At 40.8% G+C, this 25,174-nt stretch overlaps 1 protein-coding gene across 5 annotated transcripts in view; it reads right to left on the reverse strand.

Annotated features, from left to right (window-relative positions):
• COL25A1 (collagen type XXV alpha 1 chain) overlaps positions 1–25,174 on the reverse strand; it is a 412,520-nt gene that overhangs the window by 11,636 nt on the left and 375,710 nt on the right. For 2 of the 5 annotated variants that reach the window (XM_043545531.1, XM_043545527.1), the window contains exons 31-35: positions 19,834–19,869; positions 18,567–18,620; positions 9,580–9,633; positions 5,454–5,480; positions 4,617–4,670 (exon numbers count right to left, since the gene is read on the reverse strand). In XM_043545531.1, coding sequence (XP_043401466.1) covers positions 4,617–4,670; positions 5,454–5,480; positions 9,580–9,633; positions 18,567–18,620; positions 19,834–19,869 — 225 coding nt within the window. The remainder of the gene's footprint in view (positions 1–4,616; positions 4,671–5,453; positions 5,481–9,579; positions 9,634–18,566; positions 18,621–19,833; positions 19,870–25,174) is intronic. The other 3 variants (XM_043545532.1, XM_043545528.1, XM_043545529.1) reach the window with 2 other exon arrangements.

Here is a 25,174-nt window from a genome sequence, read left to right on the forward strand (position 1 = left end):
ATACCACTCAGAACAGAATTTGGCCCTTCATTTCAAACCCTGCTAAAGGACTCAGAAGATCCAAACTACTTGATGTTGAGGTGCTATACAACTTTCCAGTGATCCCTATCTTTCTGTAATTAGAAAAAAAATTAGAAATGCTAATGAATATTTTCATTTAAATTTCATGTTCAAAACATGATTTCCAAACATCTCTCCACTGCAGGTAAAATTTCATTGGTTTATCATTATTCACTCTTTTAAGCAGGTGACTGAGTTTGCACTGAGTTGCTTTTTAAAAAAGCAAACAATTAAGACTTCTGAAAGAGAGGTTTACAGCAAATTTCACAGCTTTTGATAATCCACAGAAATGAGACACGGAAAAAGAATCTTCTTTTTCCTAACAGGCCTACCGTGAAAGGATGACTCCCCTCCAGCAGTATGTGATATTTGGAGAGTCAATTTTATAATTGATTTCACACCATTTGATCACAATGGTAAATGAGTTTCAGGCTCACTTGCAGTTTAATAAAACCAAAACTGCTTCTATTAAAAAACAAAAAAATGGAGTTGGACAATAAAAAAAGAGGTGGGTGCACCAGGTATATTACAAAGAAATAGGAAAACAGTGAAAGGAAAATTAGTATGACACTGGAGAACAACCAAGGGAGGGCTTTCAAGGGTTGTGGCTGTGGAAAGGATTCAGTTTGTAAGGAAAAGGGTAAAAAGGACAAAGGGAATTATAAGGAAGGAAGGTAAAAGGAGAAGGAAAGAATGCACCTCTGGAAAGGCAGACATATTTAGGATGAAGTACAGTAAATGGACTTTCAACCAGATTCACAACAACACAAAGATTAAATCCATTTAGAAAATGATTTTGTTTTTACAAAAACTTGATAAATTTAAGAAGCAAACTGTCTTACTGAAATGCATTTACAAAAGAGAAAACACATAATATACATGAAATACTAGAGAATACAGTACCATTCAAATGTAACCAAGAGTTTTCCACAGACAGATATACTGTATTTATGGCACCATGAGAACAGAATTCCTCATTTATCTTTCCTGTGTGCCAAAAAGCATTCTTCCATCAACCTAGCTGTGTCTACAAAGGGTTAGATCAGCATCCTTGGTGCTTAAGGGGTGTGGATTTTTCACACACCTGAGCACCGTAGCTATGTCGACCTACATTTTAAATGTAAACCAGCCTCTGTCGGTTTTAACTCGCTGAGCCTCCTATTAATTCTTCAATGAACTGGGGGAGGGTGGGAAAAATGGGGGGGATTGTTGCTGTTCCCTTAACCTGCCACTCCCCACTTCCCTGAGTTTCAGGCAGATTTCAAGGGATCCCCAGAAGTCCAGGAGCATCTGTGTGAATGTCCCATGTATCACTACTGCTGTCCAGCACTGATGGATGCTGAGGAGCACAGCTCCTGCAGCAACCATGCTTCAAGGGATCAGTCTATATGTCCTGACTCTGGGCTCTTTCCCCAATGGGAGGATCAGCATCTGGGGGAGGGAGGAGCAGCACAAATGACAACAGATTAAGAGCTGTTATAACTTGTGCTGTGTGTTCCCCATGTGATTAAAGATGGAGAATCAACAGAATTCTACCTGGCTTCCCTACCCCACTCTCCCTCCTGTTCTCTCCAGAACTGTGCAGCCTAAAACCTGTGGAGGGACTGCTATGTGATTAGGGGAAGGACACAGGCTCCTCCCTCCCCTGGAGACAGACTCCCCTCAGCACACAGAAGAGAGCATGAGGCCCTTAGAGTGCAGTCCAGTGAGGTTCTGGACTTCCCCCCACTCTCTTAACATCAATGGGAGTGGAGGGTGCTAAGCACTTTGTGAGACTGAATTTTAATCTGGGTTGAGAAAAATCAATCTTTGTCCTTTTTTAAACTGTTAATGTAATATTTTTAAAAAAGGTGGGTTATAAAAAAGAAAAGTAAAACTACTGGCCTCTTATTTAGTAAGGTTTTTAAAACCCATTTTAATGACCCAAAATACCACATTATTTAAGTGCAGACTTTTGAGGATTCATTTTTTTGATTAATACAATTTAAACAAACAAACAAAAAAACCCCCAAAACCCAGTCAAACTAACAACAAACCAATCAAACCACTTTAAAAAACCTATTTCTCAAAAAGTGCTCCTGGAATATAACCTTGTATGTCAATTTGCAGCTTTGAAAAATTATATTTTTACAGCCAAGTTATGAAGAAATTATGACGCAAACACTGACTCACTTTCACTGTAGCAGAGCTAGTGAGCACCTGTAGGAGAAATTACCAGTCTATGATTTAATCCAGAACCAAGGGGCTGCAGATTTATGCGCTGCCCAACATTATTCGGAGCACACGTGAAAGAAGAGATGTCACTGGTTGCTAAAAAACGTCATGTTGTTTATGCGAGAAATTTCTGCAGTGTAAATGAACCTCAGGTTTTCGGTGTAGTAATTTAATAATCTGAATCTCTGTGACATCAGCCTAGCAGTCAATATCATTCAGCAATATTTAAAGTGACGCTATCCAGAAAAAAAATCATGGTAAATTGGCACATAGCTGAATTGAAATCAGTGCAGCTATGCTAATTTACACTAGCTAAGGACCTGGCCTCAGCTCTCTTGACTTTTTTTTCTTACCCTAACTATTACAGCTGAGAAAATAAGTTACAATGAATGATTTATCAGTTTAATTTAGCCCTTATTGAAAAATGTATTGGATAAAATTAGCCTCTTTGTTCTGATCTTGGAACAATGACAAGCAGATTGTGATTTCCTCATATCCATTTTCCAAAAACATATTGTTTTGGGGGAGGGGGGTTAAATTTCTTTAATTCTATGAATCGATTATGCATGAACATTTCTCTCCAAGTTTTGGCTGTTTGCTCTGAAAGTTGTGCTAATCAAGGGTGGTTGGGCAGATAAGGCACACGGTATTGTTTCCCCTTGCCAAGCAATAGCAGATCTTGAGACTGGTGGGTCCATTTCCCACTAGGAGCAGAAATCAGTGTTGCAGAGCAAAGATGTTTTCTAGTATAATTTATTTCCAAGATGTATACACCTCCTATTTCCTTGAACACAAGTAGTCAAAAACTGCAAAAAACCTCAGCTTAGACACCACTGCCTTTTTACCAAGAAGCACCTGTCTTGGACCACTCTTTCTCTTGGAATGTCAGTGCTTAATATATTGTTTCCCCTTCCTACCTCAGCCCCTTGGCTTTCTAGGAAATCCCTTGCCTAGGATCACATGGTTTCCAAAGGTGGCATGGCTATCCCTGCTGCTACTCTACAAAACAAAAGAACTCTAAAACAAATTTAATCAGAAAGAAGAGCGCCTTAACCTACACAATCCTCTTAAGAAATGTCTGGGTGCAGTACTGTACAGATCCCTTTCTATGGAGGGTTTAATCCTCCTGAATGCTTATACCTCAATGACTCACAACAGACGTCATATTAGCACTTGTTGCCATAACAGTATTGTTTCTGTGCCCTGACTCGTAAGATACGCAGGCACTTCTGGAGCGAATACTCATCATGCGTGTAATATTTATAGTTCCGTGTCTGCCAATACTTGCTCATGTGACTCTGAGGTTCACTTTCTGTGAACATTCATGCCAATGAAACTTGATCACATGAATGTCCATGGAACAGGAACACAAAAGTGGTACAGGTATAGTTAAAGTGAAGCCATTGAAAAACTCAAGCTAATATTCTTTGACACCATTTGCAGTGTCTTCCTTTAGGATGATGTAGTCTGCTCCCCAGCACAAGTGGCTTGCTCTGTAGGCTGGTACAAGGCCAAGGTCATACCTTCTTGTAGGCCCCCTCTGAAGGGGCAGCCCTCTCCTCCTGTGGGCATAGAGAGACTACACTTGTTGTAAGCCCCTGTGTGGGCAGCACAAAAGGAGTCTCTTCGCAAACTCTCCCTGTGGCCCCAGGGAGAATCACAATCTGGCCCTAGAATATTAATTGCTTTTCACTGTGTTTATTATTTGCATATCACTCAGCTTGGGTTGTGAAATGAGGCTAATTATTTCACTTTATGGTTCTCATGCACTAGAGAAATATTGCATTGTTTGGTTTACAAAAACTATAGGGAAGAGCTTTAATCCATAAAAGCAACTGAATGCAAATAATTAAGGTAATTATCTTAATTGTAAAGTTTGTAATTTTTTTAAAACAATCCCTAGAATACTTTCTAAGGAACCAGATCCTCAGCTGGTACCAATCTGTCTTGACCCACTGGAGTTACATTGATTTATAACAGCTGAGGATCTGAGTCAGCATCCCCCTCACAAAAAATTACTACCCCAGTGACACGTGCATTGAGAATCACAGACTGAGAAGGACTTTCATCAGGCATGGCATGGGTTACAGAAAAGGAGCCTGATCCTAGGGTGAGAGAGGACAAACTCTTCCCTTCCTGTCTTGGCAAGTGTTGTATTACTGATTCTGCATGGAGGTTTTGGTTCTCCTTCTGACTGATGACTTTGCCTAACAAATACACGTGACCTGCCTTTTGGCACACAGTAGGAAGAAAGATCAGGTTTAATGGACAAACAATAGGGTTGGGACAGCAAAATGGACTGGGCTGAGGAATCAAACAACAGATAACAGCACTGAGGTCACCTTTTCTCCCTTTTCGCCTAGGTCACCCTTTTCTCCTCGAGGACCAGGGAAACCCTATAAAAAAAAAAAACGAACAAAGATATCTATTGGCTTCTCTATCAATGTTGGTTAGGTTTTAAAATAGTGCTGGAAAAAATGTATAGAGAAAAAGAACACTGCACTCCATGCTATTGGTTAGAAACGTGGCTCATATTCAGCAAGGACATTTTCCAGCAATGGAAGTAAAATGTGCTTCAAAGTGACTCCTACTGTTGTACATACTAAATGACATTACTGGGCTCCGAAGGGGGTTGCTGCAATTTGGGGCCTTTGACAGTAGGGAAGGTGGGAATGGGATGAGAGTGGGGAAGGTGGGAATGGGATCACAACAGCCTCTCACCTGCATGCCGTGAGAAATCCTAAATTGTGAAAAACGCGTCATTTGTAGAGCGCGGGATTTTTTTTTTTTAAGAGGGTTGACGTTACTTTACGAAATGTTGGTGGCTCCTTGTTCTGCTCCTAGTGAGGGGCACTAGTTAGAGTCTGACCCTGCAAACTCTTCTTACCAGGTGTAGTAATTACTACTGTGATTAGTCCCACGCAGGTCAATGGGACTCCTTTGGGTAGTAAGCACTGCGCCTTGTGGGCTTTGCAGGGTTGGGCTGTACTTTCTCAAAATACCATCGTTCAGTCTGTCCCTCTCACCTCTCTTTATCATATGCAAACAGCAGCAATGCAATGTTTAGTATGTTCTCTGCAGGTTCAGCATGCACAGAAAATGGGAAATAAATGTGCTGCACCCAGTGAAGGAATCATTTACCTACCATTATGAGTAAATTGGTCATAAATATTACTTACATCAAGGCCAGGCTCGCCATCTTTGCCCTGCCAAAGAACCATATAAACTATGTTAGCATCCCTAAGCCTCATGACTAGCTGATGTCTTACCTGCTAATCACACCTATGAAGGCTGTCTAGATATGCAAGCCCCTGCCTTCTCCCTACAGGAGAGCAATAGCATTCTTTTTGTACAGCAGCAACACACATTTCTAGGGTTACACAAATAGCATTGCCATTAGTGAAGGGTCTTTCTGTCAGTGTTTAACATTTCCCCTGTTTCCAGGAACTGATAACTTGACTGTAAAATTTTGCTACAGATTGAAGCTTATTGTTCCAGGAGCAAGTTAAAATAACGCAATCACTAGGCTTTCACCAGTTTCAATTCACAAAAGGAGCAGGAAAAGGTGAAGATTTTTATTTATGAAAGTGGCCAGCAAATAAGCATACACTGCAAACCAATACTCATCCGGTATTTCACAGAGGTGTTTAGTACACAGATAGAGCTGAAAGCCCTCACTACCCATTGGCCTTCTCCTGTTCCGGGGGAACTCTATGGAACTTTTGCCATGGACTTGTCAGAGCAGGATTAGGTGCACTGACTTCAATGGGAGTTGAGGGCGCTCAGCTCCTCAGAGGATAAGACCCACAGCATGCACAGATTCAGAGATAAGCCTCATTTTGACACAATGTCTGCTAGTGATCTGTTCCACTTTCAGTAGGACAGCCACGCTGGTTGCACGGAAGTCATGCCAGGTCACTGATCCCAAAGGCATGGTTTTATACGCTTCCTTTCAGTGTAAATTATTTAATTTCTCCAAGGCTCGGACAAAACAGCTCTGGGAAATCTGGCTCAGGCAACAAGGCCTCAGAGCTGTAGGGCGTGCATGCAAAATAAAGCTGCTGTGTCATCTTCCCTCTAGTGGGGACAGCTGTGCTAGCTGATACCAGGGGTAAGAGTAACTTATCAGTAAGCAGGGCCAGGGTCCTGAGCTGGGGGGGCAGAAGGGGTGGGGCCTTTAAATCCCCGGGCCCTTTAAATCACCACTGCTACCCCGGGGCTCCGGTGGCAATTTAAAGGGCCAGGGGCTCCGGCTGTGGTAGTGGCGGCTGGGAACTCTGGGCCCTTTAAATCACTGCTGGAGCCCCATGGTAGCAATAGCTGCGGGCAGCCCTGGGCCCTTTAAATTGCCACCGGAGCATTCGGGCTCCCGGCCGCTGCCACTACCCCAGGACTCCAGCAGCGGGGCTCTGGTGGCGATTTAAAGGGCCCAGGGCTCCGGCAGTGGTGGCCGGGAGCCCCAGGACCTTTAAATCACCGCTGGAGCCCCATGGTAGCAATGGCTGCGGCGGTGGACGGGAGCCCTGGGGCTCTGGGGGTGATTTAAAGGGCCAGGGGCTCTGGCCAGTGCCGGGAGCCCAGGGCCCTTTTAAATTACCCGCCTGGGGAAGCTGCCCCCTGCCGGTACAGTTGGCTGTGTACCAGCTCTTGCCGGTATGCCGTACCATACTGGCTTACTTTCACCTCTGGCTGATACACAGAGAAAATGGGGTTAGGTTCTGTCACAGAGTGGCTGGCTCTTTAAGGGGAATTGGGCCCAGCCTCACCTGTGATGGACCAGCTATCTTCCAGCTGAGTCTGATCAGCTAGGGATCAGGTAATTATAAAAGCCAGCAAGTGGCTCAGTTAGGGGTAGAGAGCTCCCAGGAATAGGGAGACTCTAGCAGGTAGCCCCTGGGTCACGGTGGGAGAACTACAGAAGTAGGTTGATTCTTGTGGGAGGCCCTAGAATGACAGTATGACTGTCAGGCAAGTGATTTATAGAGCAGAAATAGATAGGCTCCTGCAGAAGATCCTGGGTTGGGGGAAGGGATAATTGATGTATGTGCTATACTAGTTTAATGTGGAAGAAATAAACCAAAAAATCAGAGAAAAGGGTCTGGACCAGACTTCCTGGGCTGAGAAGACAGACCCACAGCCCCTCACTCTCTTTTCGGGAAAGATAATGCTGCTGTGAGTGCTAGCCTTGCAGACTCCTTGTGATCTCTGTGCTCAAGAAATCTGATCATGTCTGGGCCCTGCACAAGGCCTGGTGATCAGGAGTGTTCCACTGAGGGCTGGAGGCAGTTGAGCTTTGAGTAAAGAGTAGCCCTGTGATTACAACAACCAGAAAAAGAATACATAATAGGTCTAACTTTCAGATCAGCCCCATCCTGGCATCCCTTTTTGTGCCTGCAGTTTTGTGGGTGCACATAACTGTGTGTGAGATGTCACTTTGATGTCTAATACCCGATGTGCAGGTGCTATTAGATATCCAAGTGACATTAATTGTATCTGCAAACTGTGGACAGAAAAAAAAAGGGAGGGCAGAATTTTTAAAATGATCTAGTTCAGTGGCCCAATTCTGCAACACTTACACTTTTGGGGCCTTATTCTCCACTATCTTGCACTTTACTTATCTTTTATGCTTGTAAAAAGTGAGTGTTATATGCTAGCACTGGTACAAATGAGTAGAGAATCCTGGTTTGTTCTCACTTTGCACAGGTGTGACTCACTACACAATGGGCAAGTCAGTGGAGAATCTGGTCCTGTGTCTTGGGAGTTTTGCTGGACTAAGAACTGTGGGCCTGGTCCTGTGATGCACTTGATTGCTGGTTTTGTACTCTGTGTTCCTTCATCTTTTGGAAACATAAATATGGGTCAGATTTGGCCCAGGTTTACCTGACCTGCTCACAGCCCCAGAGGAAGAAAGTCCACTACCAGTGGAGAGATTGTGGTGTAAAAGGTAGTTAACACTCGCTGGTGTTGAGGAAACTATCAGAATCCAACTCACCTCTCAAAGGGGCAGCGGTAGCTAGGAAAGGGGCATGGCCAGGGGGTGCACTGTTTTAGCACATTCCCTCAGCAACCTCTCACAAGGGCTCCTATGGAACTTCCAGATGAAAATAAAACTGCCCTACTGTGGCAAACTGTCAAAGGAATATGGTGGCAACACCACCACCTGCTCTCATACTGGGAGACTCTCTAGTGCAGGGTGATGTAAATTACAACTCCCTGTTCCGTCTTGAGACAATCCAGTTCAAACAAATGAAACTGGAGAGGAGATGTATAAAACTCTGCCTTTGTAAATAATGACCGAATATAATTGCAGTGGAACCATTGTGATCTTACCAAAGCTGGAACAGATCTGTGTTCGTAACACACCACAGCCTTTGTGTCAATGCACACAGTAGATATAGATGTGCACACACACTGAGCTAGATCCTCAGCTGGGATAAACCAGGGTAGTTCAATTGACTTCAGTGGAGCTATGCTGATTTACATCAACTGAAGCCCTGGTCTACATATGTTAGGGATGGGTAAACTAGTTAACTAACTTATAGAGAAAAGGATCCCCCCTCCAGCCCAACCCTGCCTTGAAGTTGCTTGCTCTGGTATATTCAGATAAAACTTTTATCACTTCTGGTTTCTGATCAAGAAACAAGTACCAAAATACTATAAGAAAATCAGTGAGACTTCTAAGCCAAATGTGCAAACTTGAGAGGTTTGGATAAGCTTTAGGTAATCATCTGAACTTCTAAATATTTATCCAAACCAAACCCAAACTATGAACCTTTTAAAGTTCTCCCATCCCAAGCACACAGAAATGCAAAAAATCAAAGCAAACCAAAATCTTCCACACACAAACAACACAAAAAGTAGTAACAGCAAAATATTGTTGCATCAAAGAAATCTGAATAAGACATTAAGAAAATCACAAAAACTTCCATGGCTACACTCTGTCCTGAGCTCTTTGCCAGTCTATTTTGGTGGTCTCAGGGCATCTAACAACATGTGTCGACCATACATAATCAAAATGGCATGAATTGCAGAATAAGGGGCACTTAACTCTAGATTTCCTCTTTCTTGTTGGTTTGTTAGCTCCATTCCATTACTTTTGCACAGATGTATGTATGTTTAGGAATCTGCGTAAGTTTGTGATACGGGACTGCTTCAAGCTCAGGACTTTGCATTGTCAGGGATTATCATCTGCTCTCACCACTCGCAACTAATTACACTGCTGGATGGAAAATGGTCATAAAATACAGCAAAGTTTAATCAAGGAGTGGTGAAAGTTGCAATGTGTACAAGTTCCATGCAACTTACAGGCAAACCATATGGTCCTCTGGGTCCAGGGTCACCAACAGCTCCCTTTTCACCCTAGGAAAAAGATTAAAAACACACATCTGATTCAATCACAGTCTCTTCGTGTTAAAATAATCCCTCTTGCTCAAAAGTGGAAGCCTATTTATCTCTAATCCTTTGTCTGGATAATATCTGCAAATCTGATTTTCAGTAAATAGTTAAATGAAAATGACAGGGCTGTATATTCCTATATTCAGACACACTGATTGTATCTCTTTCTGGGCAACTAAAGATAAGCCAGTACAGTATGATAAATGACAACTGTGATAAAGGTAAACATTATCATGTATTAATACTATTTTGTGTAGTTTGTTTAGTTCCAAAAATGTATGTATGTAGTCGCTAAACATCCAGTTTCAGAGTAGCAGCCGTGTTAGTCTGTATCCGCAAAAAGAAAAGGAGGACTTGTGGCACCTCAGAGACTAACAAATTTATTTGAGCATAAGCTTTTGTGAGCTACAGCTCACTTCATTGGATGCATTCAGTGTTATTAACTTATTCAGTGTTATTAACTTCCAGCCACCGCTGTGAGCTTGTAACAGCTGGAGTTCTGGGCCTTCAGGAGGAGCCCAATACTGTAATGAAAGCTGTGGGTGCTCAACACCTTGCATCCCACTCTGGCTGAACAGCTGAGATTTGCTATGATGAACCACAAAATTACTGTCAACCAAGGCTTGTGTGTAACAGGCAATATTATTAACAATAATATCGTGAAGACCATACCTTATGTAGAGCCATACGTTTAGCTGCTCAGATACATTAAATAAAAATTCTAACCCGCGGTGAGACAAACGGAAGTGATTCTCACCGAGAGTCCGATCCAACTCCCCACTGAAGTCAATGGAAGAATAAAGAGTTTCCAAAGAGGGGTGCTGTTAAAGCAACTATGCACATCACTTTTTACAAGCCAGTCCAGAGGAAGCATTTCCAGAATGAAACGAAATCTCTAGAAAACAAATGTAAGGTTGGAATCCATACTGGGCTTAGTGTTTTTCAAGGTGACTGACAGAAAAAAAAAACACCTTTCAAATTAGCTGACACAGGGCTCTGCATCAGTGCTGCTGCAGGACCTCTGGTGGTGATCATGTTAAATCGTGTATGCTAAACATAGATATGCCTGGGGAGCAACGAGATGGGAGACTCCAAGAAACATCAAGCCTGCTGCAGTAAATAATGAAAGGTTTGCTTTGCATGGTATTCGTCCCTCTCACTAGGTACTGAACCAACACTCCAGCATAGCCTTTTGGTGGGACTGTGCTGCGGGAGGTGTTGTGTTTTGCATGAGACAGAAAAGAGAGGTCCTGGTCACATATGGTTTTCAAGGCTTCTTGTTTGACTAGGTTCCCCCTGGAGTGTCGCCTGGGTATCTTTTTCACTTCTTTTCCTTAATACAAACAAAGCTTTCGTGTAATGTTCCCGGCATGGAAAGACACCATGTTCCATCCCAGACGTTACTACAGTTCAGTGGTAGATGAACTGTCTGCCTCTTGGTGAAATGTACTCTAAAAATCTAGATTATTTATTAACCATTATTAATAGAAAGGGTACATTTTAAAAGCACAGATTTAGATGTGTGTGTTATCTTTGGGAGTCATGGATGAATCCCTGTGCACTGCTCTGAGAATGTACCACTGAAGTGTAAATTATATTGCTTGGGTAGTAACAGCAAGGAAGCTTCAGAAAAAAAAAATATCTGAAAGAATCTCTTGTTTAATAATCCCAGCAACAAAGGATGCATTGGGGGACTGACATTTGATCAAGTTTAGATACTTTACTTGTTGATGAAGATTATAGCTCCTTATATGTGCCGCAGTTTGGATGAGACTAAGTGTCCGATTAAGGTCTTTCTTGATTCCGTTGATCTCCCAACTGTTTCTGACTAGGCAGCGAGACTAGATACCCTTGTAAAACAACAGGAGGTACTAGAAGTAACAGCTGATTTACAAAATTAATCCCCTGGGGCCTCAGCACTTTCTGCCAGAAGAAACTAAGAGATTTGCTAACCTACTTAATATAACAGCTACAAAGTTCTCTGATCCATATTTGAGATTCATCAAGACTAGTTAATGTCCTTTTGATCTAGACCATATGGAGTCCTCTCAAAATAGGCCCGTATCATTGCTAAACATATGGTAGACATAAAAATACTGGCAAAGGGTTTGGCAAATCAGTTCAGGGAAGTCATCCCATCTATTATACACAAGGATCGGACTGGATACGTACCCTACAGATTTTCTACCTCCAATATGAAGCACCTGCAGAAAGGTGTTTGGAACATGGGCTCAAGCCATCAGTGGCTATGGATTAGGATGGATTAAGGATGGGGGGTAAGACTTTTGGGATTGCTGCCCCGAACAGTGAAATAAACTACTTGCTTCACGGAAACAGACTTTCACAGTCTAGTTTTAAGAAACTCTTAATCTTTTATTTTCAGAATCTTGCCAGTGCAAAAGTAACAATTTGTCGCTCTTCAGTGCTGTTTCCTGCCATTTTAGATCCAGTGTCCTGAATTATGTTGTTCTGTGTTGTGCTGAAGTACTGTATTTGCAGGAACAACACTATATTTGTGTCTCCCTAGAACCTGCACACAAACTAGATGGAGATCTCATGAGACCACCCCACTGAGAAGATTTTAAATAAATAAATGTGTTGTCAGAAACACTAACATATTTTGAATGTCTTTAGTGACAGAAGTTTTAGGCAAGCCACATGTTTGAGGTCCTGAAAAGAGCTAAGTTCAGAGACAAAACTTTGCCACACAGGTGAGAATCCCTTGCAATTCCTATTTCATTAAGTGTGAATCTTTCAAGACCTTTTGAACTAATAAGAGACTGGAGAAGCCGTTTTGTCTGACAACATTATCGCTGAAATTTACATTAGCTATTGGATGATTAGCCATAGGGAATATATAAAATACAAATACTCCAAAATGTTTGATTGTCCAGAGGGAAAATAGAGTTTACTGGCAAACAGACAATGTAAATTAGATGTTGTTAGGGCTTCCAGCCAACCTTTATACCTATTATTAAACAATCAATTCCATTTTTGGTTAGAAAAATCATTAAAATATAAGCAGAGATGGCTTTAGTAAAAACTCCTGCAGTTCCTGGTGAAATGGCAATGCTGATATTTTCTGTATACTAATAAAAATGTGAATGTATGTAGCACCTTTCATACCAGAATATCAAAGTGTTTTACAAATTTTAATTCATTGTCATATCTCTTTTACAACAAGAAGCATCACATACAAATATATCATTGTGCACAAAGTGTCATCCTGAAATGCTGCCCATGGTCATCTGAGAGTATTATATTCCCATATAACAGATAATAATAATTTGCAAAGCTTATACAGCATCTTACATTTTTAAAGCACTATTCTCACAATAACCATATAGGGTGGTTAGGCAATTATCACCATCCCAGTTTTACAGAAGGAGAAACTTAGACAAAGAGCATCAAATTCAGCTCTGGATTAAATAGGTGCAACTCTGACTGGAGTCAATGGGAGTTGTATTCCCTTATGCCAGAATTGAATTGGGCCAAGAGAAATTAAATGACTTTACCAAGACTATGCAGTGAATTATTGCCAGATCCAGCATTAGATAATTTCCTGTCTTGGAGTCCCCTGAACCAGTTCTTTAGATCACACTGCCTCCATCTAAATAGGAGTAGTCAGTGTTTGATATTCTAGTGAAATAGCTAAACTCGAAAAAATTCAGATCTGGACAATGTTCCTTCTGCCACATGCCACAGAATGGTAAATGTTATTAGATCAAGTGACTCCATCACTGCCCAAAATCTGTATATACAAAAATGAATCCATATAGTTAAGGAATTTTATTTTAATTTGGAATTATATTTTAATTTTATTTTCCTTGCTCCCTGAAACGTTTAAGGAGCCCTACATCTGCACTCAACTACAGTGTCTTTTAAAAAGCGAGATTAGCTTTCCAAATTATAGTATAATATGTGGATTTACAATTTACTTTGTATTTGCAACTGACCCTTCCTCAACATTTCACCTTGAGACATCTGCATAGCCTTCCAACTTAACACTAGCTTCTGTTCCTGAACCAAAGATTTAGTTGTCATCATGGACAAAATTTGATCCTGTACCATGATATCCAGCAGCCATACTATGGCCCATTATTTTGAAATGTAGAAGTTGAGGTCCAAGGACAAAATGTTTGTGCTCCTGTTTTTGCATACAGAAGATCAATAAGTGCATGTGCAAATTGTAATGATGCATTAAAATAGCTGACAGTGCATTTATTATTTATTTCAATTTAAATAGTTTAAAAAGACATTTTTACAAAAGTCTAGGCACTCCGACTCATAACAAATGCCACAGCAAAACCCCAACAGCATTAAATAATTATTCAGGCAGGAGCTCTGCAAGCCTGTCACCTACAAAAAAACTTCTTTCCACCCCCCATCATTTAATTGATTTATTATTAGTTTTATTTGTTATTTATATTACTGTAGTGCATAGGAGCCCTAATCATGGACCAGGACCCCATTGTGTTGGGAACTTCACAAACAGAGAACAAAAAAACATGGTTTATAATTTAAGTGTTAATCTTTTCACTCTTTTTTTTCTCTTTTTTAAAAAGGTTTGGAGTGGTTACAGAATTCTTGGTCCTCCACAGTTTACCAGAGAAGACCGGGATGTGTCACAGCAAGGAGCTTAATAAACATAGGAACTTCTTGATTAGGGAGTTCTCTAGTTGCTGCTTAACACGTGGCTCTTCATGTTTATGTTCTTACACTACACAGAGATGTCTCTCTTTCAAAGAAGACTTGAGTAATGTAATCCCCTACAAAAAATAAGCTAGGGCCCTCAAGACCATTAAACCAAACTGAGTGGCAACATTAGCTACTGTACCTGCTTTGGACTACAGGACATGTCTACATCTTATATCTCACCACATATTTTTGCAAAAATGAATCCTCAAGTCATGCAGATCTGTCTCGGATGAGCTGCTGTTAAAGCGAATTGGATCCAGGCCATATAGCAATGACTTCAGTATGGCAGGTCTGAAATAGTGTTACCACAGCTGTTTGTTAGAAATCCAAACAGACGTAATTCTGGGTTTGCGACTCCTAGGAGATTTTAGTCAGTATCAAGTATCATCTTTTGTTTTTTTCTGCAAATTTAAAGTGGCGTTAAGGTTGACAGGCTCATAGTTAAAATGCCTGGCCCCCATCTTACTTAGACTGAAATCGATAGGAAATTTCCTATGGATTTTCAATGGGAACAGGCTCAGTTCCTAGCTTCTACCTTAAAAAATAGTGATAATTAAATGATGCTTTCCAGATTTTGAGGACACCCCTCAGCTCCTCTACGAACAAGAACTGTAAAAATCCCTGTTCCTCGCTGGATGACTCAGCAGTCATAAATATGGAGCACTGAGCTTTTTGATATTGTGCATGTACACAATCAAATCACACTGTCTTCTGCTTTCTCCGTTTTCTCCATCATTCTAGGCACACAAGGCAATGAAACTGACCAAAAACCTGTTCTGTGCAACATTCAGAATGCAGGAGTCTTACTAGTTTCTTCCTGATCTGTGATTGCAAAATACTCATTACCCTGGATTCCTCTTTGTTAGTGAACAACAGAAGCATCTCCTACAACCTAAGCAGATGAATGTGTGGTCAGCAAGAATACTGTGGGAGACAGTGTCAAAAGCTTTGCTAAAGTCAAGGAACAACACGTCCACTGCTTTCCCCTCATCCACAGAGCCAGTTATCTCGTCATAGAAGGCAATTAGATTAGTCAGGCATGACTTGCCCTTGGTGAATCCATGCTGACTGTTCCTGATCACTTTCCTCTCCTCCAAGTGCTTCAGAATTGATTCCTTGAGGACCTGCTCCATGATTTTTCCAGGGACTGAGGTGAGGCTGACTGGACTGTAGTTCCCAGGATCCTCCTCCTTCCCTTTTTTAAAGGTGGGTGCTACATTAGCCTTTTTCCAGTCATCCGGGACCTCCCCCGATTGGCATGAGTTTTCAAAGATAATGGCCAATGGCTCTGCAATCACATCCGCCAACTCCTTTAGCACTCTCGGATGCAGTGCATCCGGCCCCATGGACTTGTGCTCCTCCAGCTTTTCTAAATAGTCCCCAACCACTTCTTTCTCCACAGAGGGCTGGTCACCTGCTCCCCATGCTGTGCTGCCCAGTGCAGTAGTCTGGGAGCTGACCTTGTTGTGAAGACAGAGGCAAAAAAAGCATTGAGTACATTAGCTTTTTCCACATCCTCTGTCACTAGGTTGCCTCCCTCATTCAGTAAGGGGCACACACTTTCCTTGACTTTCTTCTTGTTGCTAACAAGAAACCGTTCTTGTTACTCTTAACATCTCTTGCTAGTTGCAACTCCAAGTGTGATTTGGCCTTCCTGATTTCACTCCCGCATGCCTGAGCAATATTTTTATACTCTTCCCTGGTCTTTTGTCCAATCTTCCACTTCTTGTAAGCTTCTTTTTTGTGTTTAAGATCAGCAAGGATTTCACTGTTCAGCCAAGCTGGTTGCCTGCCATATTTACTATTCTTTCTACACATCGGGATGGTTTGTCCCTGTAACCTTAATAAGGATTCTCTAAAATACAGCCAGCTCTCCTGGACTCCTTTCCCCCTCATGTTATTCTCCCAGGGGATCCTGCCCATCAGTTCCCTGAGGTTGTCAAAATCTGCTTTTCTGAAGTCCAGGGTCCGTATTCTGCTGCTCTTCTTTCTTCCCTGTGTCAGGATCCTGAACTCAACCATCTCATGGTTACTGCCTCCCAGGTTCCCATCCACTTTTGCTTCCCCTACTAATTCTTCCCAGTTTGTGAGCAGAAGGTCAAGAAGAGCTCTGCCCCTAGTTGGTTCCTCCAGCGCTTGCACCAGGAAATTGTCCCCTACGCTTTCCAAAAACTTCCTGGATTGTCTCTGCACCGCTGTATTGCTCTCCCAGCAGATATCAGGGTGATTGAAGTCTCCCATGAGAACCAGGGACTGTGATCTAGTAAATTCCGTGAGTTGGCGGAAGAAAGCCTCGTCCACCTCATCCCCTTGGTCTGGTGGTCTATAGCAGACTCCCACCACTACATCACCCTTGTTGCTCACACTTCTAAACTTAATCCAGAGACTCTCAGGTTTTTCCTGCAGTTTCATACTGGAGCTCTGAGCAGTCATACTGCTCTCTTACATACAATGCAACTCCCCCACCTTTTCTGCCCTGCCTGTCCTTCCTGAACTGTTTATATCCAGCCATGACAGTACTCCAGTCATGTGAGTTATCCCACCAAGTCTCTGTTATTCCAATCACATCATAATTCCTTGACTGTGCCAGGACCTCCAGTTCTCCCTGCTTGTTTCCCAGGCTTCTTGCATTTGTGTATAGGCACTTGAGATAACTTGCTGTTTGTCCTGCTTTCTTAGGATGAGGCAGGAGCCCTCCCCTTTCGCTCTCTCGTGCTTGTGCTTCCTCCCGATATCCCAGGTCCCCACTTACCTCACGGCTTTGGTCTCCTTCCCCCGGTGAACCTAGTTTAAAGCCCTCCTCACTGATGCGGTCACTGATGTAGTATGGCACTAACAAATGGTCACTCATCCTGCAGTAACTGTAGTTCTTTGAGATGTCTCCCCAAGGGTGCTCCACTTTAGGTGCGATAGAGATTTCTCATAGCAGTGTCCATCTGGCCTGCACATGTATGCTTGTCAGTCTCCTGCCCTGTGCCATTGCTTTATAGCACTGCGCGGGCAAACCACCCTCAGTTCCTTCTCTACTGTGAAGCCTTATAGCAGAGAACTCCAAAGCAGTGGGGAAGGCAGGCAGGTAGTGGCGTGCCCATAGGGACACACATCTTGTAGAACTACAGTTACTGCACAGGGTGAGTAACTATTTCTTCTTCAAGTAGTGTCCCTTCAGGTGCTCCACACTAGGTGACTACCAAGCAATTCCCCTTAAGGCAGAGGGGGCTTCAGTGTTGAGTCCAGTATGGAAGAAAGTACAGCCAAGCCGAACACAGTATCAGAAGCTGAGTCGTGAGCTATTGTGTAGTGTTCAGCGAATGTATGCAGACAAGCCAAGTAGTGGCCTTACATATTCCAATAATGGGTATGTTTTTGAGAAATGCCGTAGAGGTGGAAATGGACCTCGTAGAGTGAGTATGTATGTCCGTAGGTGCTTGAATATTACCAGATTCATAGCAAGAATTAATGCAGTCAGATATTCACGTAGAAAGTCTTTGATTAGAGACTGCAGGCCCTTTCAATCTATCTGCAAGCAAGACAATCAATTTGGAAGTCTTTCTGAAGGGTTTAGTCCTATCCAGACAGAAGGCCATGGACAGTGATTGGTAAGCAAATGGCAAAGTACATCAGATAAGGAAACCATTTTGTCTGGGCCAGGTTGCAACTATTAGGATGACTCTGGATTTGTCCTTCTTTATTTTGAGCAGCTACCCCCACCCCCAAACGTTTCTCTGTGCCCCTCCGGGGGTGGAGGGGTGCACCCCACAGATTGGAGACCTCTGTTTTAGATCATACCCTTAGCGATGCATATTGTCAATATCTTTGCCTTGTTGTAACTGACTGAAACACAGGAAACAATTCTTCTGCTGCTGCACAAGAAGGACTAGCATACAGCTCCCTTCCTTTCATCTTTGTGACCGAGGCAGGTTTCAACAGGAATGAAAAGCAATAAAAACTTATTTGAGTAACTAAATTAAGCAGATATGACTGAATACACTCAGGGAGTAGATCATATGAGTAAGAAGGTGCTATTTTTACATGTTTCAGATTAAAAATGCACTTTAAACTATTTTAGGAAGTCTGACCCTTAAACATAGGAGGTACTATTCTGCTCAATAACATTTGTGCGTGTCATTAGTTTTAGAACAACATTTTGCCATGATGTTTTCTTCATAAGGAGAAACATCTGAATAATGTGTACTTACTCTATCTCCTTTAGGACCTGCTGGGCCATGTGGACCGACTGGGCCATCCATACCCTAAAAGATTAAACAAACAAGTAGTGAAAAACCAATGCCCTGAAATCTGTTAGCGGTTCTTAATTGCAGATTTATTCTGGTCAGGAACTACCTTAGGATCAGTTCAGCTCCCACTGGCTGAAAATATAGGTTGAGATTGTCAAATCTTAATGATGCTGGGAATTGGGCATCCATATCCACTAGGGGGTTTGAAAATCCCATCTATAAACTATTAACTGTGATGTATGTAGCTCATCTTTCATCTAATCGGTTTGTACTTTATTGCTTTAAATCAACAGATTAATAGAGGTTTTAAAATGTAGAGTGAATTTCTGCCACTCGGAGTTAAAGGGTTAAACAAGGAAGTTTATACTAAGAATTGTGTAGATTAAATATAAAAGGCCATAATGATGAATGACAGGCTTAACAAGGCCTTTAAATACACAGCTATGTTGTTCCTTCACTTTCCCCCTTCCTTATAAATGCCACAGCAGTTAACATTTGTTGTAAATATCAGAAGGCTCAACATCGAGTTGTAGAAGTTTTGCACCACTCTCACAGACTCCGTATTACCTGGTCTTGTGAAGGTAGTACAAAACTCATCGGGGCTTCAGACTATATAGGGAAGCCTAATCTTACCAAGTAGAACAAGCACTAGTGAAACTATCGCTTTTGACACTTTTTGTTGTTGTTGTTGCTTTCTAAGCTCAGAATTGATGTTCCAAGCATTGCGTGGTTTCCATTGCTGAAGTCAGAGGGAAGAGTACAAATAAAAGACAGGGAAAGGAAGATATACAGCATGCTTCATTCAAATGGCAGTTCTCCTTACATGGGATTTGAAAGCTAGTCTCAGTGACAAAGCTACAATTTCCAAGGCCAATGTAAATCCAAGATGAACATAAAGCTCAGAAAGCAGATGAATATACTTAGATATACTGAGCCATGTCCCCGTTTTAACAGATTTTCCTGTACAGCTATATAAACTAGGCCAGCTCCAACCAAAATTTCACCCCATAAAACATTAAGATTCAGAGCCCCATCTATAGAGCATGGCACTACCTGTCCCCCACTGCTAACCAGTACCAAGACTTTCTTCAGATTCAGCATCATGTAAGTTGCTTGATAAATTTTGCCTCATTCCATGTAAGTCACATGTATAAACTAGGCAAATAGGACCACTGTGAAACACATAGACTCAGTAGCAAAGCATGACACAGGAATGCAAGGGACTCACCCGGGGTCCTGGCTTTCCGTCTAAGCCAGATGCTCCCTGTATGATTAGGTGGAAGCATGGATGATGGGTATAACATGAATGACAAGAATGTGAGATTAGTAAGTGGTGTTGATGAATAAACATAACTTAAACACAGAATATAAGCTGTTACGGGGTTCTGGAATGAGGATTACATTATTACAATATGTTAGTTAAAAAAATTACATACAACATTAAGAGCCGGATTCTGATCTCAGTTACATTGGTTTTACACTGATGTAACATCACAGACCTGATGGAATTACTCCCGATTTACACCAGCGTACCTGAGATCAGAATGAGGCCCTAGATATATTAGTGTTACAAACATCAGACATTATGGTGTTTCTTGTGCTTTAAGATGCATATACTTAATTTATAAATTAACTAACAAGTTGTCCAATGTGAATTATAAAATACTGACAATACTGACTACTCTACTTTGCAATGAAATTAAAATATACATTTTAACATCGATAAGAAGAGTTTAAGCTGAAGAAAATTGTGTTACATCACCAACAAAATCTTGGCCCTCATTACAATGGTTTTATTCATTTTCAAAAGCCCAGGAGACAATGACGTTTCCTGTTTTTACCAGAAAATTACAATTGTAGCGCATGTTCACGAACAATGAATCTAATTCCAGGCTGGAAGTGCAGATATGCATTGCACTTTGGGCTATTCAGTTTAACATCCTCAGGGACTGGCTGACCCCTGGTGGATTTTATATGAATAACATAAGACTGGTACACTGGAAACTGCTGGATTATCAAAGGGACTTTTTGTCAACTTGAAAATTGCTAGTTTCACTGAAAGAAGCTAAAATCTTTCTGGTAAAGGTGACATTCCTCAGAGTCTCTCTGCAAATCTTTAAAAACTTTTGACCAGATTTTTTCTGATCATTTTTTAAATGCTGCTGCGCACAATATCTACACAACAGGGGAAGCGGATTGACTATAAAGTGGAAAACAGTTAAATTGACTTTTCACAAACTTCTGTCAAATGCACAAAGGAAACATAAAATATATTGTTTTTCTTCTAATCACTTTCAGCTCTGGTGTCTCTTGGGACAAAATTTTCAAATGGAAATGTGATTTTTAAGTCAATTATTTCCCTTTAAGATCAATCTATGCCAAGTACCTATAATGAAAACTGTTCTGAACAGTACAAGGCAAAAGTACAAACAACCAACCAAACAAAAAATCCAGCATCTCTGGCTGAATGGGGAATGTTTTAAAATTCTAGAAGCCAATTCCCAAGGTCTTTACTCAAATTTTACTCAGTCCTGACTCAGGCAAACCTCCCACTTTAGTGGCAGTTCTTCAATGAAATATCACTGAGGATACATCGAAATTAAAACACAACGTGTTTGATAAAACCACGTTTTTAAAGCAAACACCACACAACATTGAAATCACAACATGATTAATGTAATGGGGCTGACAGCATCCTCGTGAGGCTATTAACACTGTCCACTGACACGTGACAAAAAGAAACTGACAGCACTGTGTGTTACAGGATGTGACTTTGGACAATGGTACAGACTCTAGATACAACAAAACAAGACTGATGTTCTGCTCCAACATGATAGAGGTTTATAAATGCTGTTGAGTAAACCAGATTTGTTGGTTGAAAGTAGAGAGAAAAAGTCTGTGATTTGCACTGAAATTGAATAGTTTTTTTTACTTACTGGAAGACCAAGGGGCCCTCTGTCACCCTTTTGACCTGGTTCACCCTTCAATCCTTTAAGACCATTTAACCCTGGTTCACCCTAAATGTAAAAGTATAAATGCCAATTTTTTGGTGCTATAATGGGTAGTTAAGCTGGGACAGAAGAGAGCCAGTCTTAGATGTAGCTGCAAATTCCAGTTCAAAACAAAAGCAAGTTCTTTTCAGTGTAAGGTACTAATTCAGCATTCACAGATTATTGGCAATTTACATGGAGATATTGTACTGACCTGTGCTAAAATATACAATAGACAATGACTGGTCATTTTAAATACAACTGTGTGTTGAAATAACACAAGAAACTGCTGTGTAAAACTTTCCTGACTCACTTCTAAATAATTATTGAAGTATTTGTCTCATGTGGGGTCAATTGTAATTTTCCTGCCTCTTGAGTTTCCTCTATGCCCACACGTTTCTGTCATAGACTGATAATTCAAAAGAAAAGAAAAACCTTAGACAAGAATATTAGAGATTGTATTTTGTTCAGATTAGTAATAATTGATTTCTGCACTGAGATCTGCAGAAAGGTGCATTTTGTGTGGAAGTACATTCTCTTCCAATGACAAACTGGAATTTGCAACACAGTCTTATGTAAAGATACTTTAAACCTTTAAGCACTCATAGTTAAACAGGAAATTAAGAGGAGCAGTGTGTTGTACGGGGACAATGCATTTTGGGGGTCCATTCCTTCACTGATCTCACAAAAAAGCTATTTATAGTAGAACAAAAGATATTGTGAAAAGATTGAGATTATCTAGTTACTTGGACATCGCTCTATTAAAAATGGTGAAGTGAATAATGGTGAACCTAGGGTATGTGTAAAGGCATCTTCACACTATGTAAAACTACCACAGCATGGTGGCTCTATAGACAACTCAGGGCGCTAACAATACCTGCTTCCAGTGAGAAATGGAAATGCATAGGATTTTCTCTGTGCCCAGGACGGTGCCCTGCTCCCAGGGTTTCTCACAAACAAACAAACAAACCATAAAAGGATTTATCTATGCTTCTGCTTTCAGTGATGTCTCTTTTGTCCCTGCCTTAAAACAGGAGCCATTTCTCTATTCTTCCTCCATTTGAGTGAATGGATGTCTCTGCAATGGAGCTGGAAATTGTAATTTCCAGCTTAAATAGACATATCCATGCTTTGTCCCTTTCCTGACATTTGGAAGCAGAAATCCTACAAAAACTTGACTCTCAGGTCAAAAGTCCGAGGTAAGACAGATGCTAAGCTGGAATAGAACTAGGGTTGTCAATTAATCACAGTTAAATCACGCGATTAACTCAATAACATTAATTGCGATTAAAAAAATTAATTGTGACTAATCGCAGTTTTTAATCGCACTGTTAAACAACAGAATACCAATTAAAATTTACTAAATATTTTGGATGTTTTTCTATATTTTCATATATATATTTTAGCCTGTGTTGTAACTCAAATCAAAGGGTATATTATTTTTCATTACAAATATTTGCACTGTAAAAATTATAAACAAAAGAAACCGTATTTTTCAATTCACCTCATACAATACTTTAGTGCAATCTCTTTGTCGCGAAAGTGAAACTTACAAATGTAGATTTTTTTTTGTTACATAACTGCACTCAAAAACAATGGAAAACTTTAGAGCCTACAAGTCCACTCAGTCCTACTTCTTGTTCAGCCAATCGCGAAGACAAACAAGTTTGTTTACATTTACAGGAGATAATGTTGCCCTCTTCTTATTTACAATGTCACCAGAAAGTGAGAACAGGCATTTGCATGGCACTTTTGTAGCCGGCATTGCAAGTCATTCACATGCCAGATATGCTAAACATTCGGAGGCCCCTTCATACTTCGGCCACCATTCCAGAGGACATGCTTCCATGCTGATGACACTCGTTAATAAAATAATGCATTAATTAAATTTGTGACTGAACTCCTTTGGGGAGAATTGTATGTCCCTTGCTCTGTTTTATCCACATTCTGCCTTGTATTTCATGTTATAGCAGTCTCGGATGATGACCCAGCACATGTTGTTCATTTTAAGAACACTTTCACTGCAGATTTCACAAAACGCAAAGAACATACTGATGTGAGATTTCTAAAGATAGCTACAGCACTCAACCTAAGGTTTAAGAATCTGAAGTGCCTTCCAAAATCTGATCAGGACAGGGTGTGGAGCATGCTTTCAGAAATCTTAAAAGAGCAACACTCCAATGCTGAAACTACAGAACCCAAACCACCAAAAAAGAAAATCAACCTTCTGCTGGTGGCATGTGACTCAGATAATGAAAATGAACATGTGTCGGTTCATACTGCTTTGGATTGTTATAGAGCAGAACCCGTCTTCAGCATGGACATATGTCCCTTAGAATGGTGGTTGAAGGATGAAGGGACATATGAATCTTTGGCACATCTGGCACATAAATTACTTGCGACGCCGGTTACAACAGTGCCATGGAAACACCTGTTCTCACTTTCAGGTGACTTTGTAAACAAGAAGCAGGCAGCATTATCTCCTGCAAATGTAAACAAACTTGCTTGTCTTAGCGATTGGCTGAATAAGAAGTAGGACTGAGCGGACTTGCAGGCTCTAAAATTTTACATTGTTTTATTTCTGAATGCAGGGTTTTTTGTACATAATTCTATATCTGTAAGTTCAACTTTCATGATAAGGAGATTGCACTACAGTACTCGTATTAGATGAATTGAAAATACTATTTCTTTTGTTTTTTCACAGTGCAAATACTTGTAATCAAAAATAAATATAAAGTGAGCACTGTACACTTTGTATTCTGTGTTGTAATTGAAATCAATATATTTGAAAATGTAGAAAATGTAGAAAACATCCAAAATATTTAAATAAATGGTATTCTATTCTTGTTTAACAGTGCGATTAATCATGATTAATTTTTTTAATCGCTTGATAGCCCTAAATAGAACTGATTTCAGAAGATCATTACTGAACCAAGCCTCCAATGCCAGGCAAAGTTTTACATAGTCTAACTGTGACTCAAACCTTTAAAAAGGGATATTTCTATCTCATCCCCCGTACCTCAAAAACCAAATAATCCTTTTTTTAGAAAGCTGAATATGAAAAGAGAAATGTAATGATTAAAATGGTTGTTACAGGATTCATTATGCTTGAGTGTGATACTAAATTTTTGAATTAATGTGTTAATTTAATTAAAATACAAATTAAACCATGGTTTCTTTTAATCTTTCCAAAATCATCCATGTTTTCAGGAAACTGGCTGTTGTCTAAAATTTTTGCAGGGTTTCTGGGGTATGTATCATGCGCACATCCTATGCTAGGGATGAGGGAGTGTTTCCAGCAGCACTAAGATATATACTGATGCCTGGTGTGGGACTCCTGGTGGGGACTGTGGGAAGTAAGGTGAACTTGTGTTGGAAGGCGTAGGAGATGGGAGAGAGAGCAGAGGAAGAGGAAAAGAGGCATATCTGGAAACGAGTTTATTTGATTTCTCCTCCTCCATGTACAACACACTCATCCTCTGTGTTCTAAAGCGTAATTTAAGGCAATTGCAAATCACTAATTAGAATAGCATGAAACTCTCACCAGCACACAGGAGGCTAGGTAATTTTAATACCAGT

This window comes from Chelonia mydas, chromosome 4 (assembly GCF_015237465.2).
Source record: "Chelonia mydas isolate rCheMyd1 chromosome 4, rCheMyd1.pri.v2, whole genome shotgun sequence".
Taxonomy (NCBI): domain Eukaryota; kingdom Metazoa; phylum Chordata; order Testudines; family Cheloniidae; genus Chelonia; species Chelonia mydas.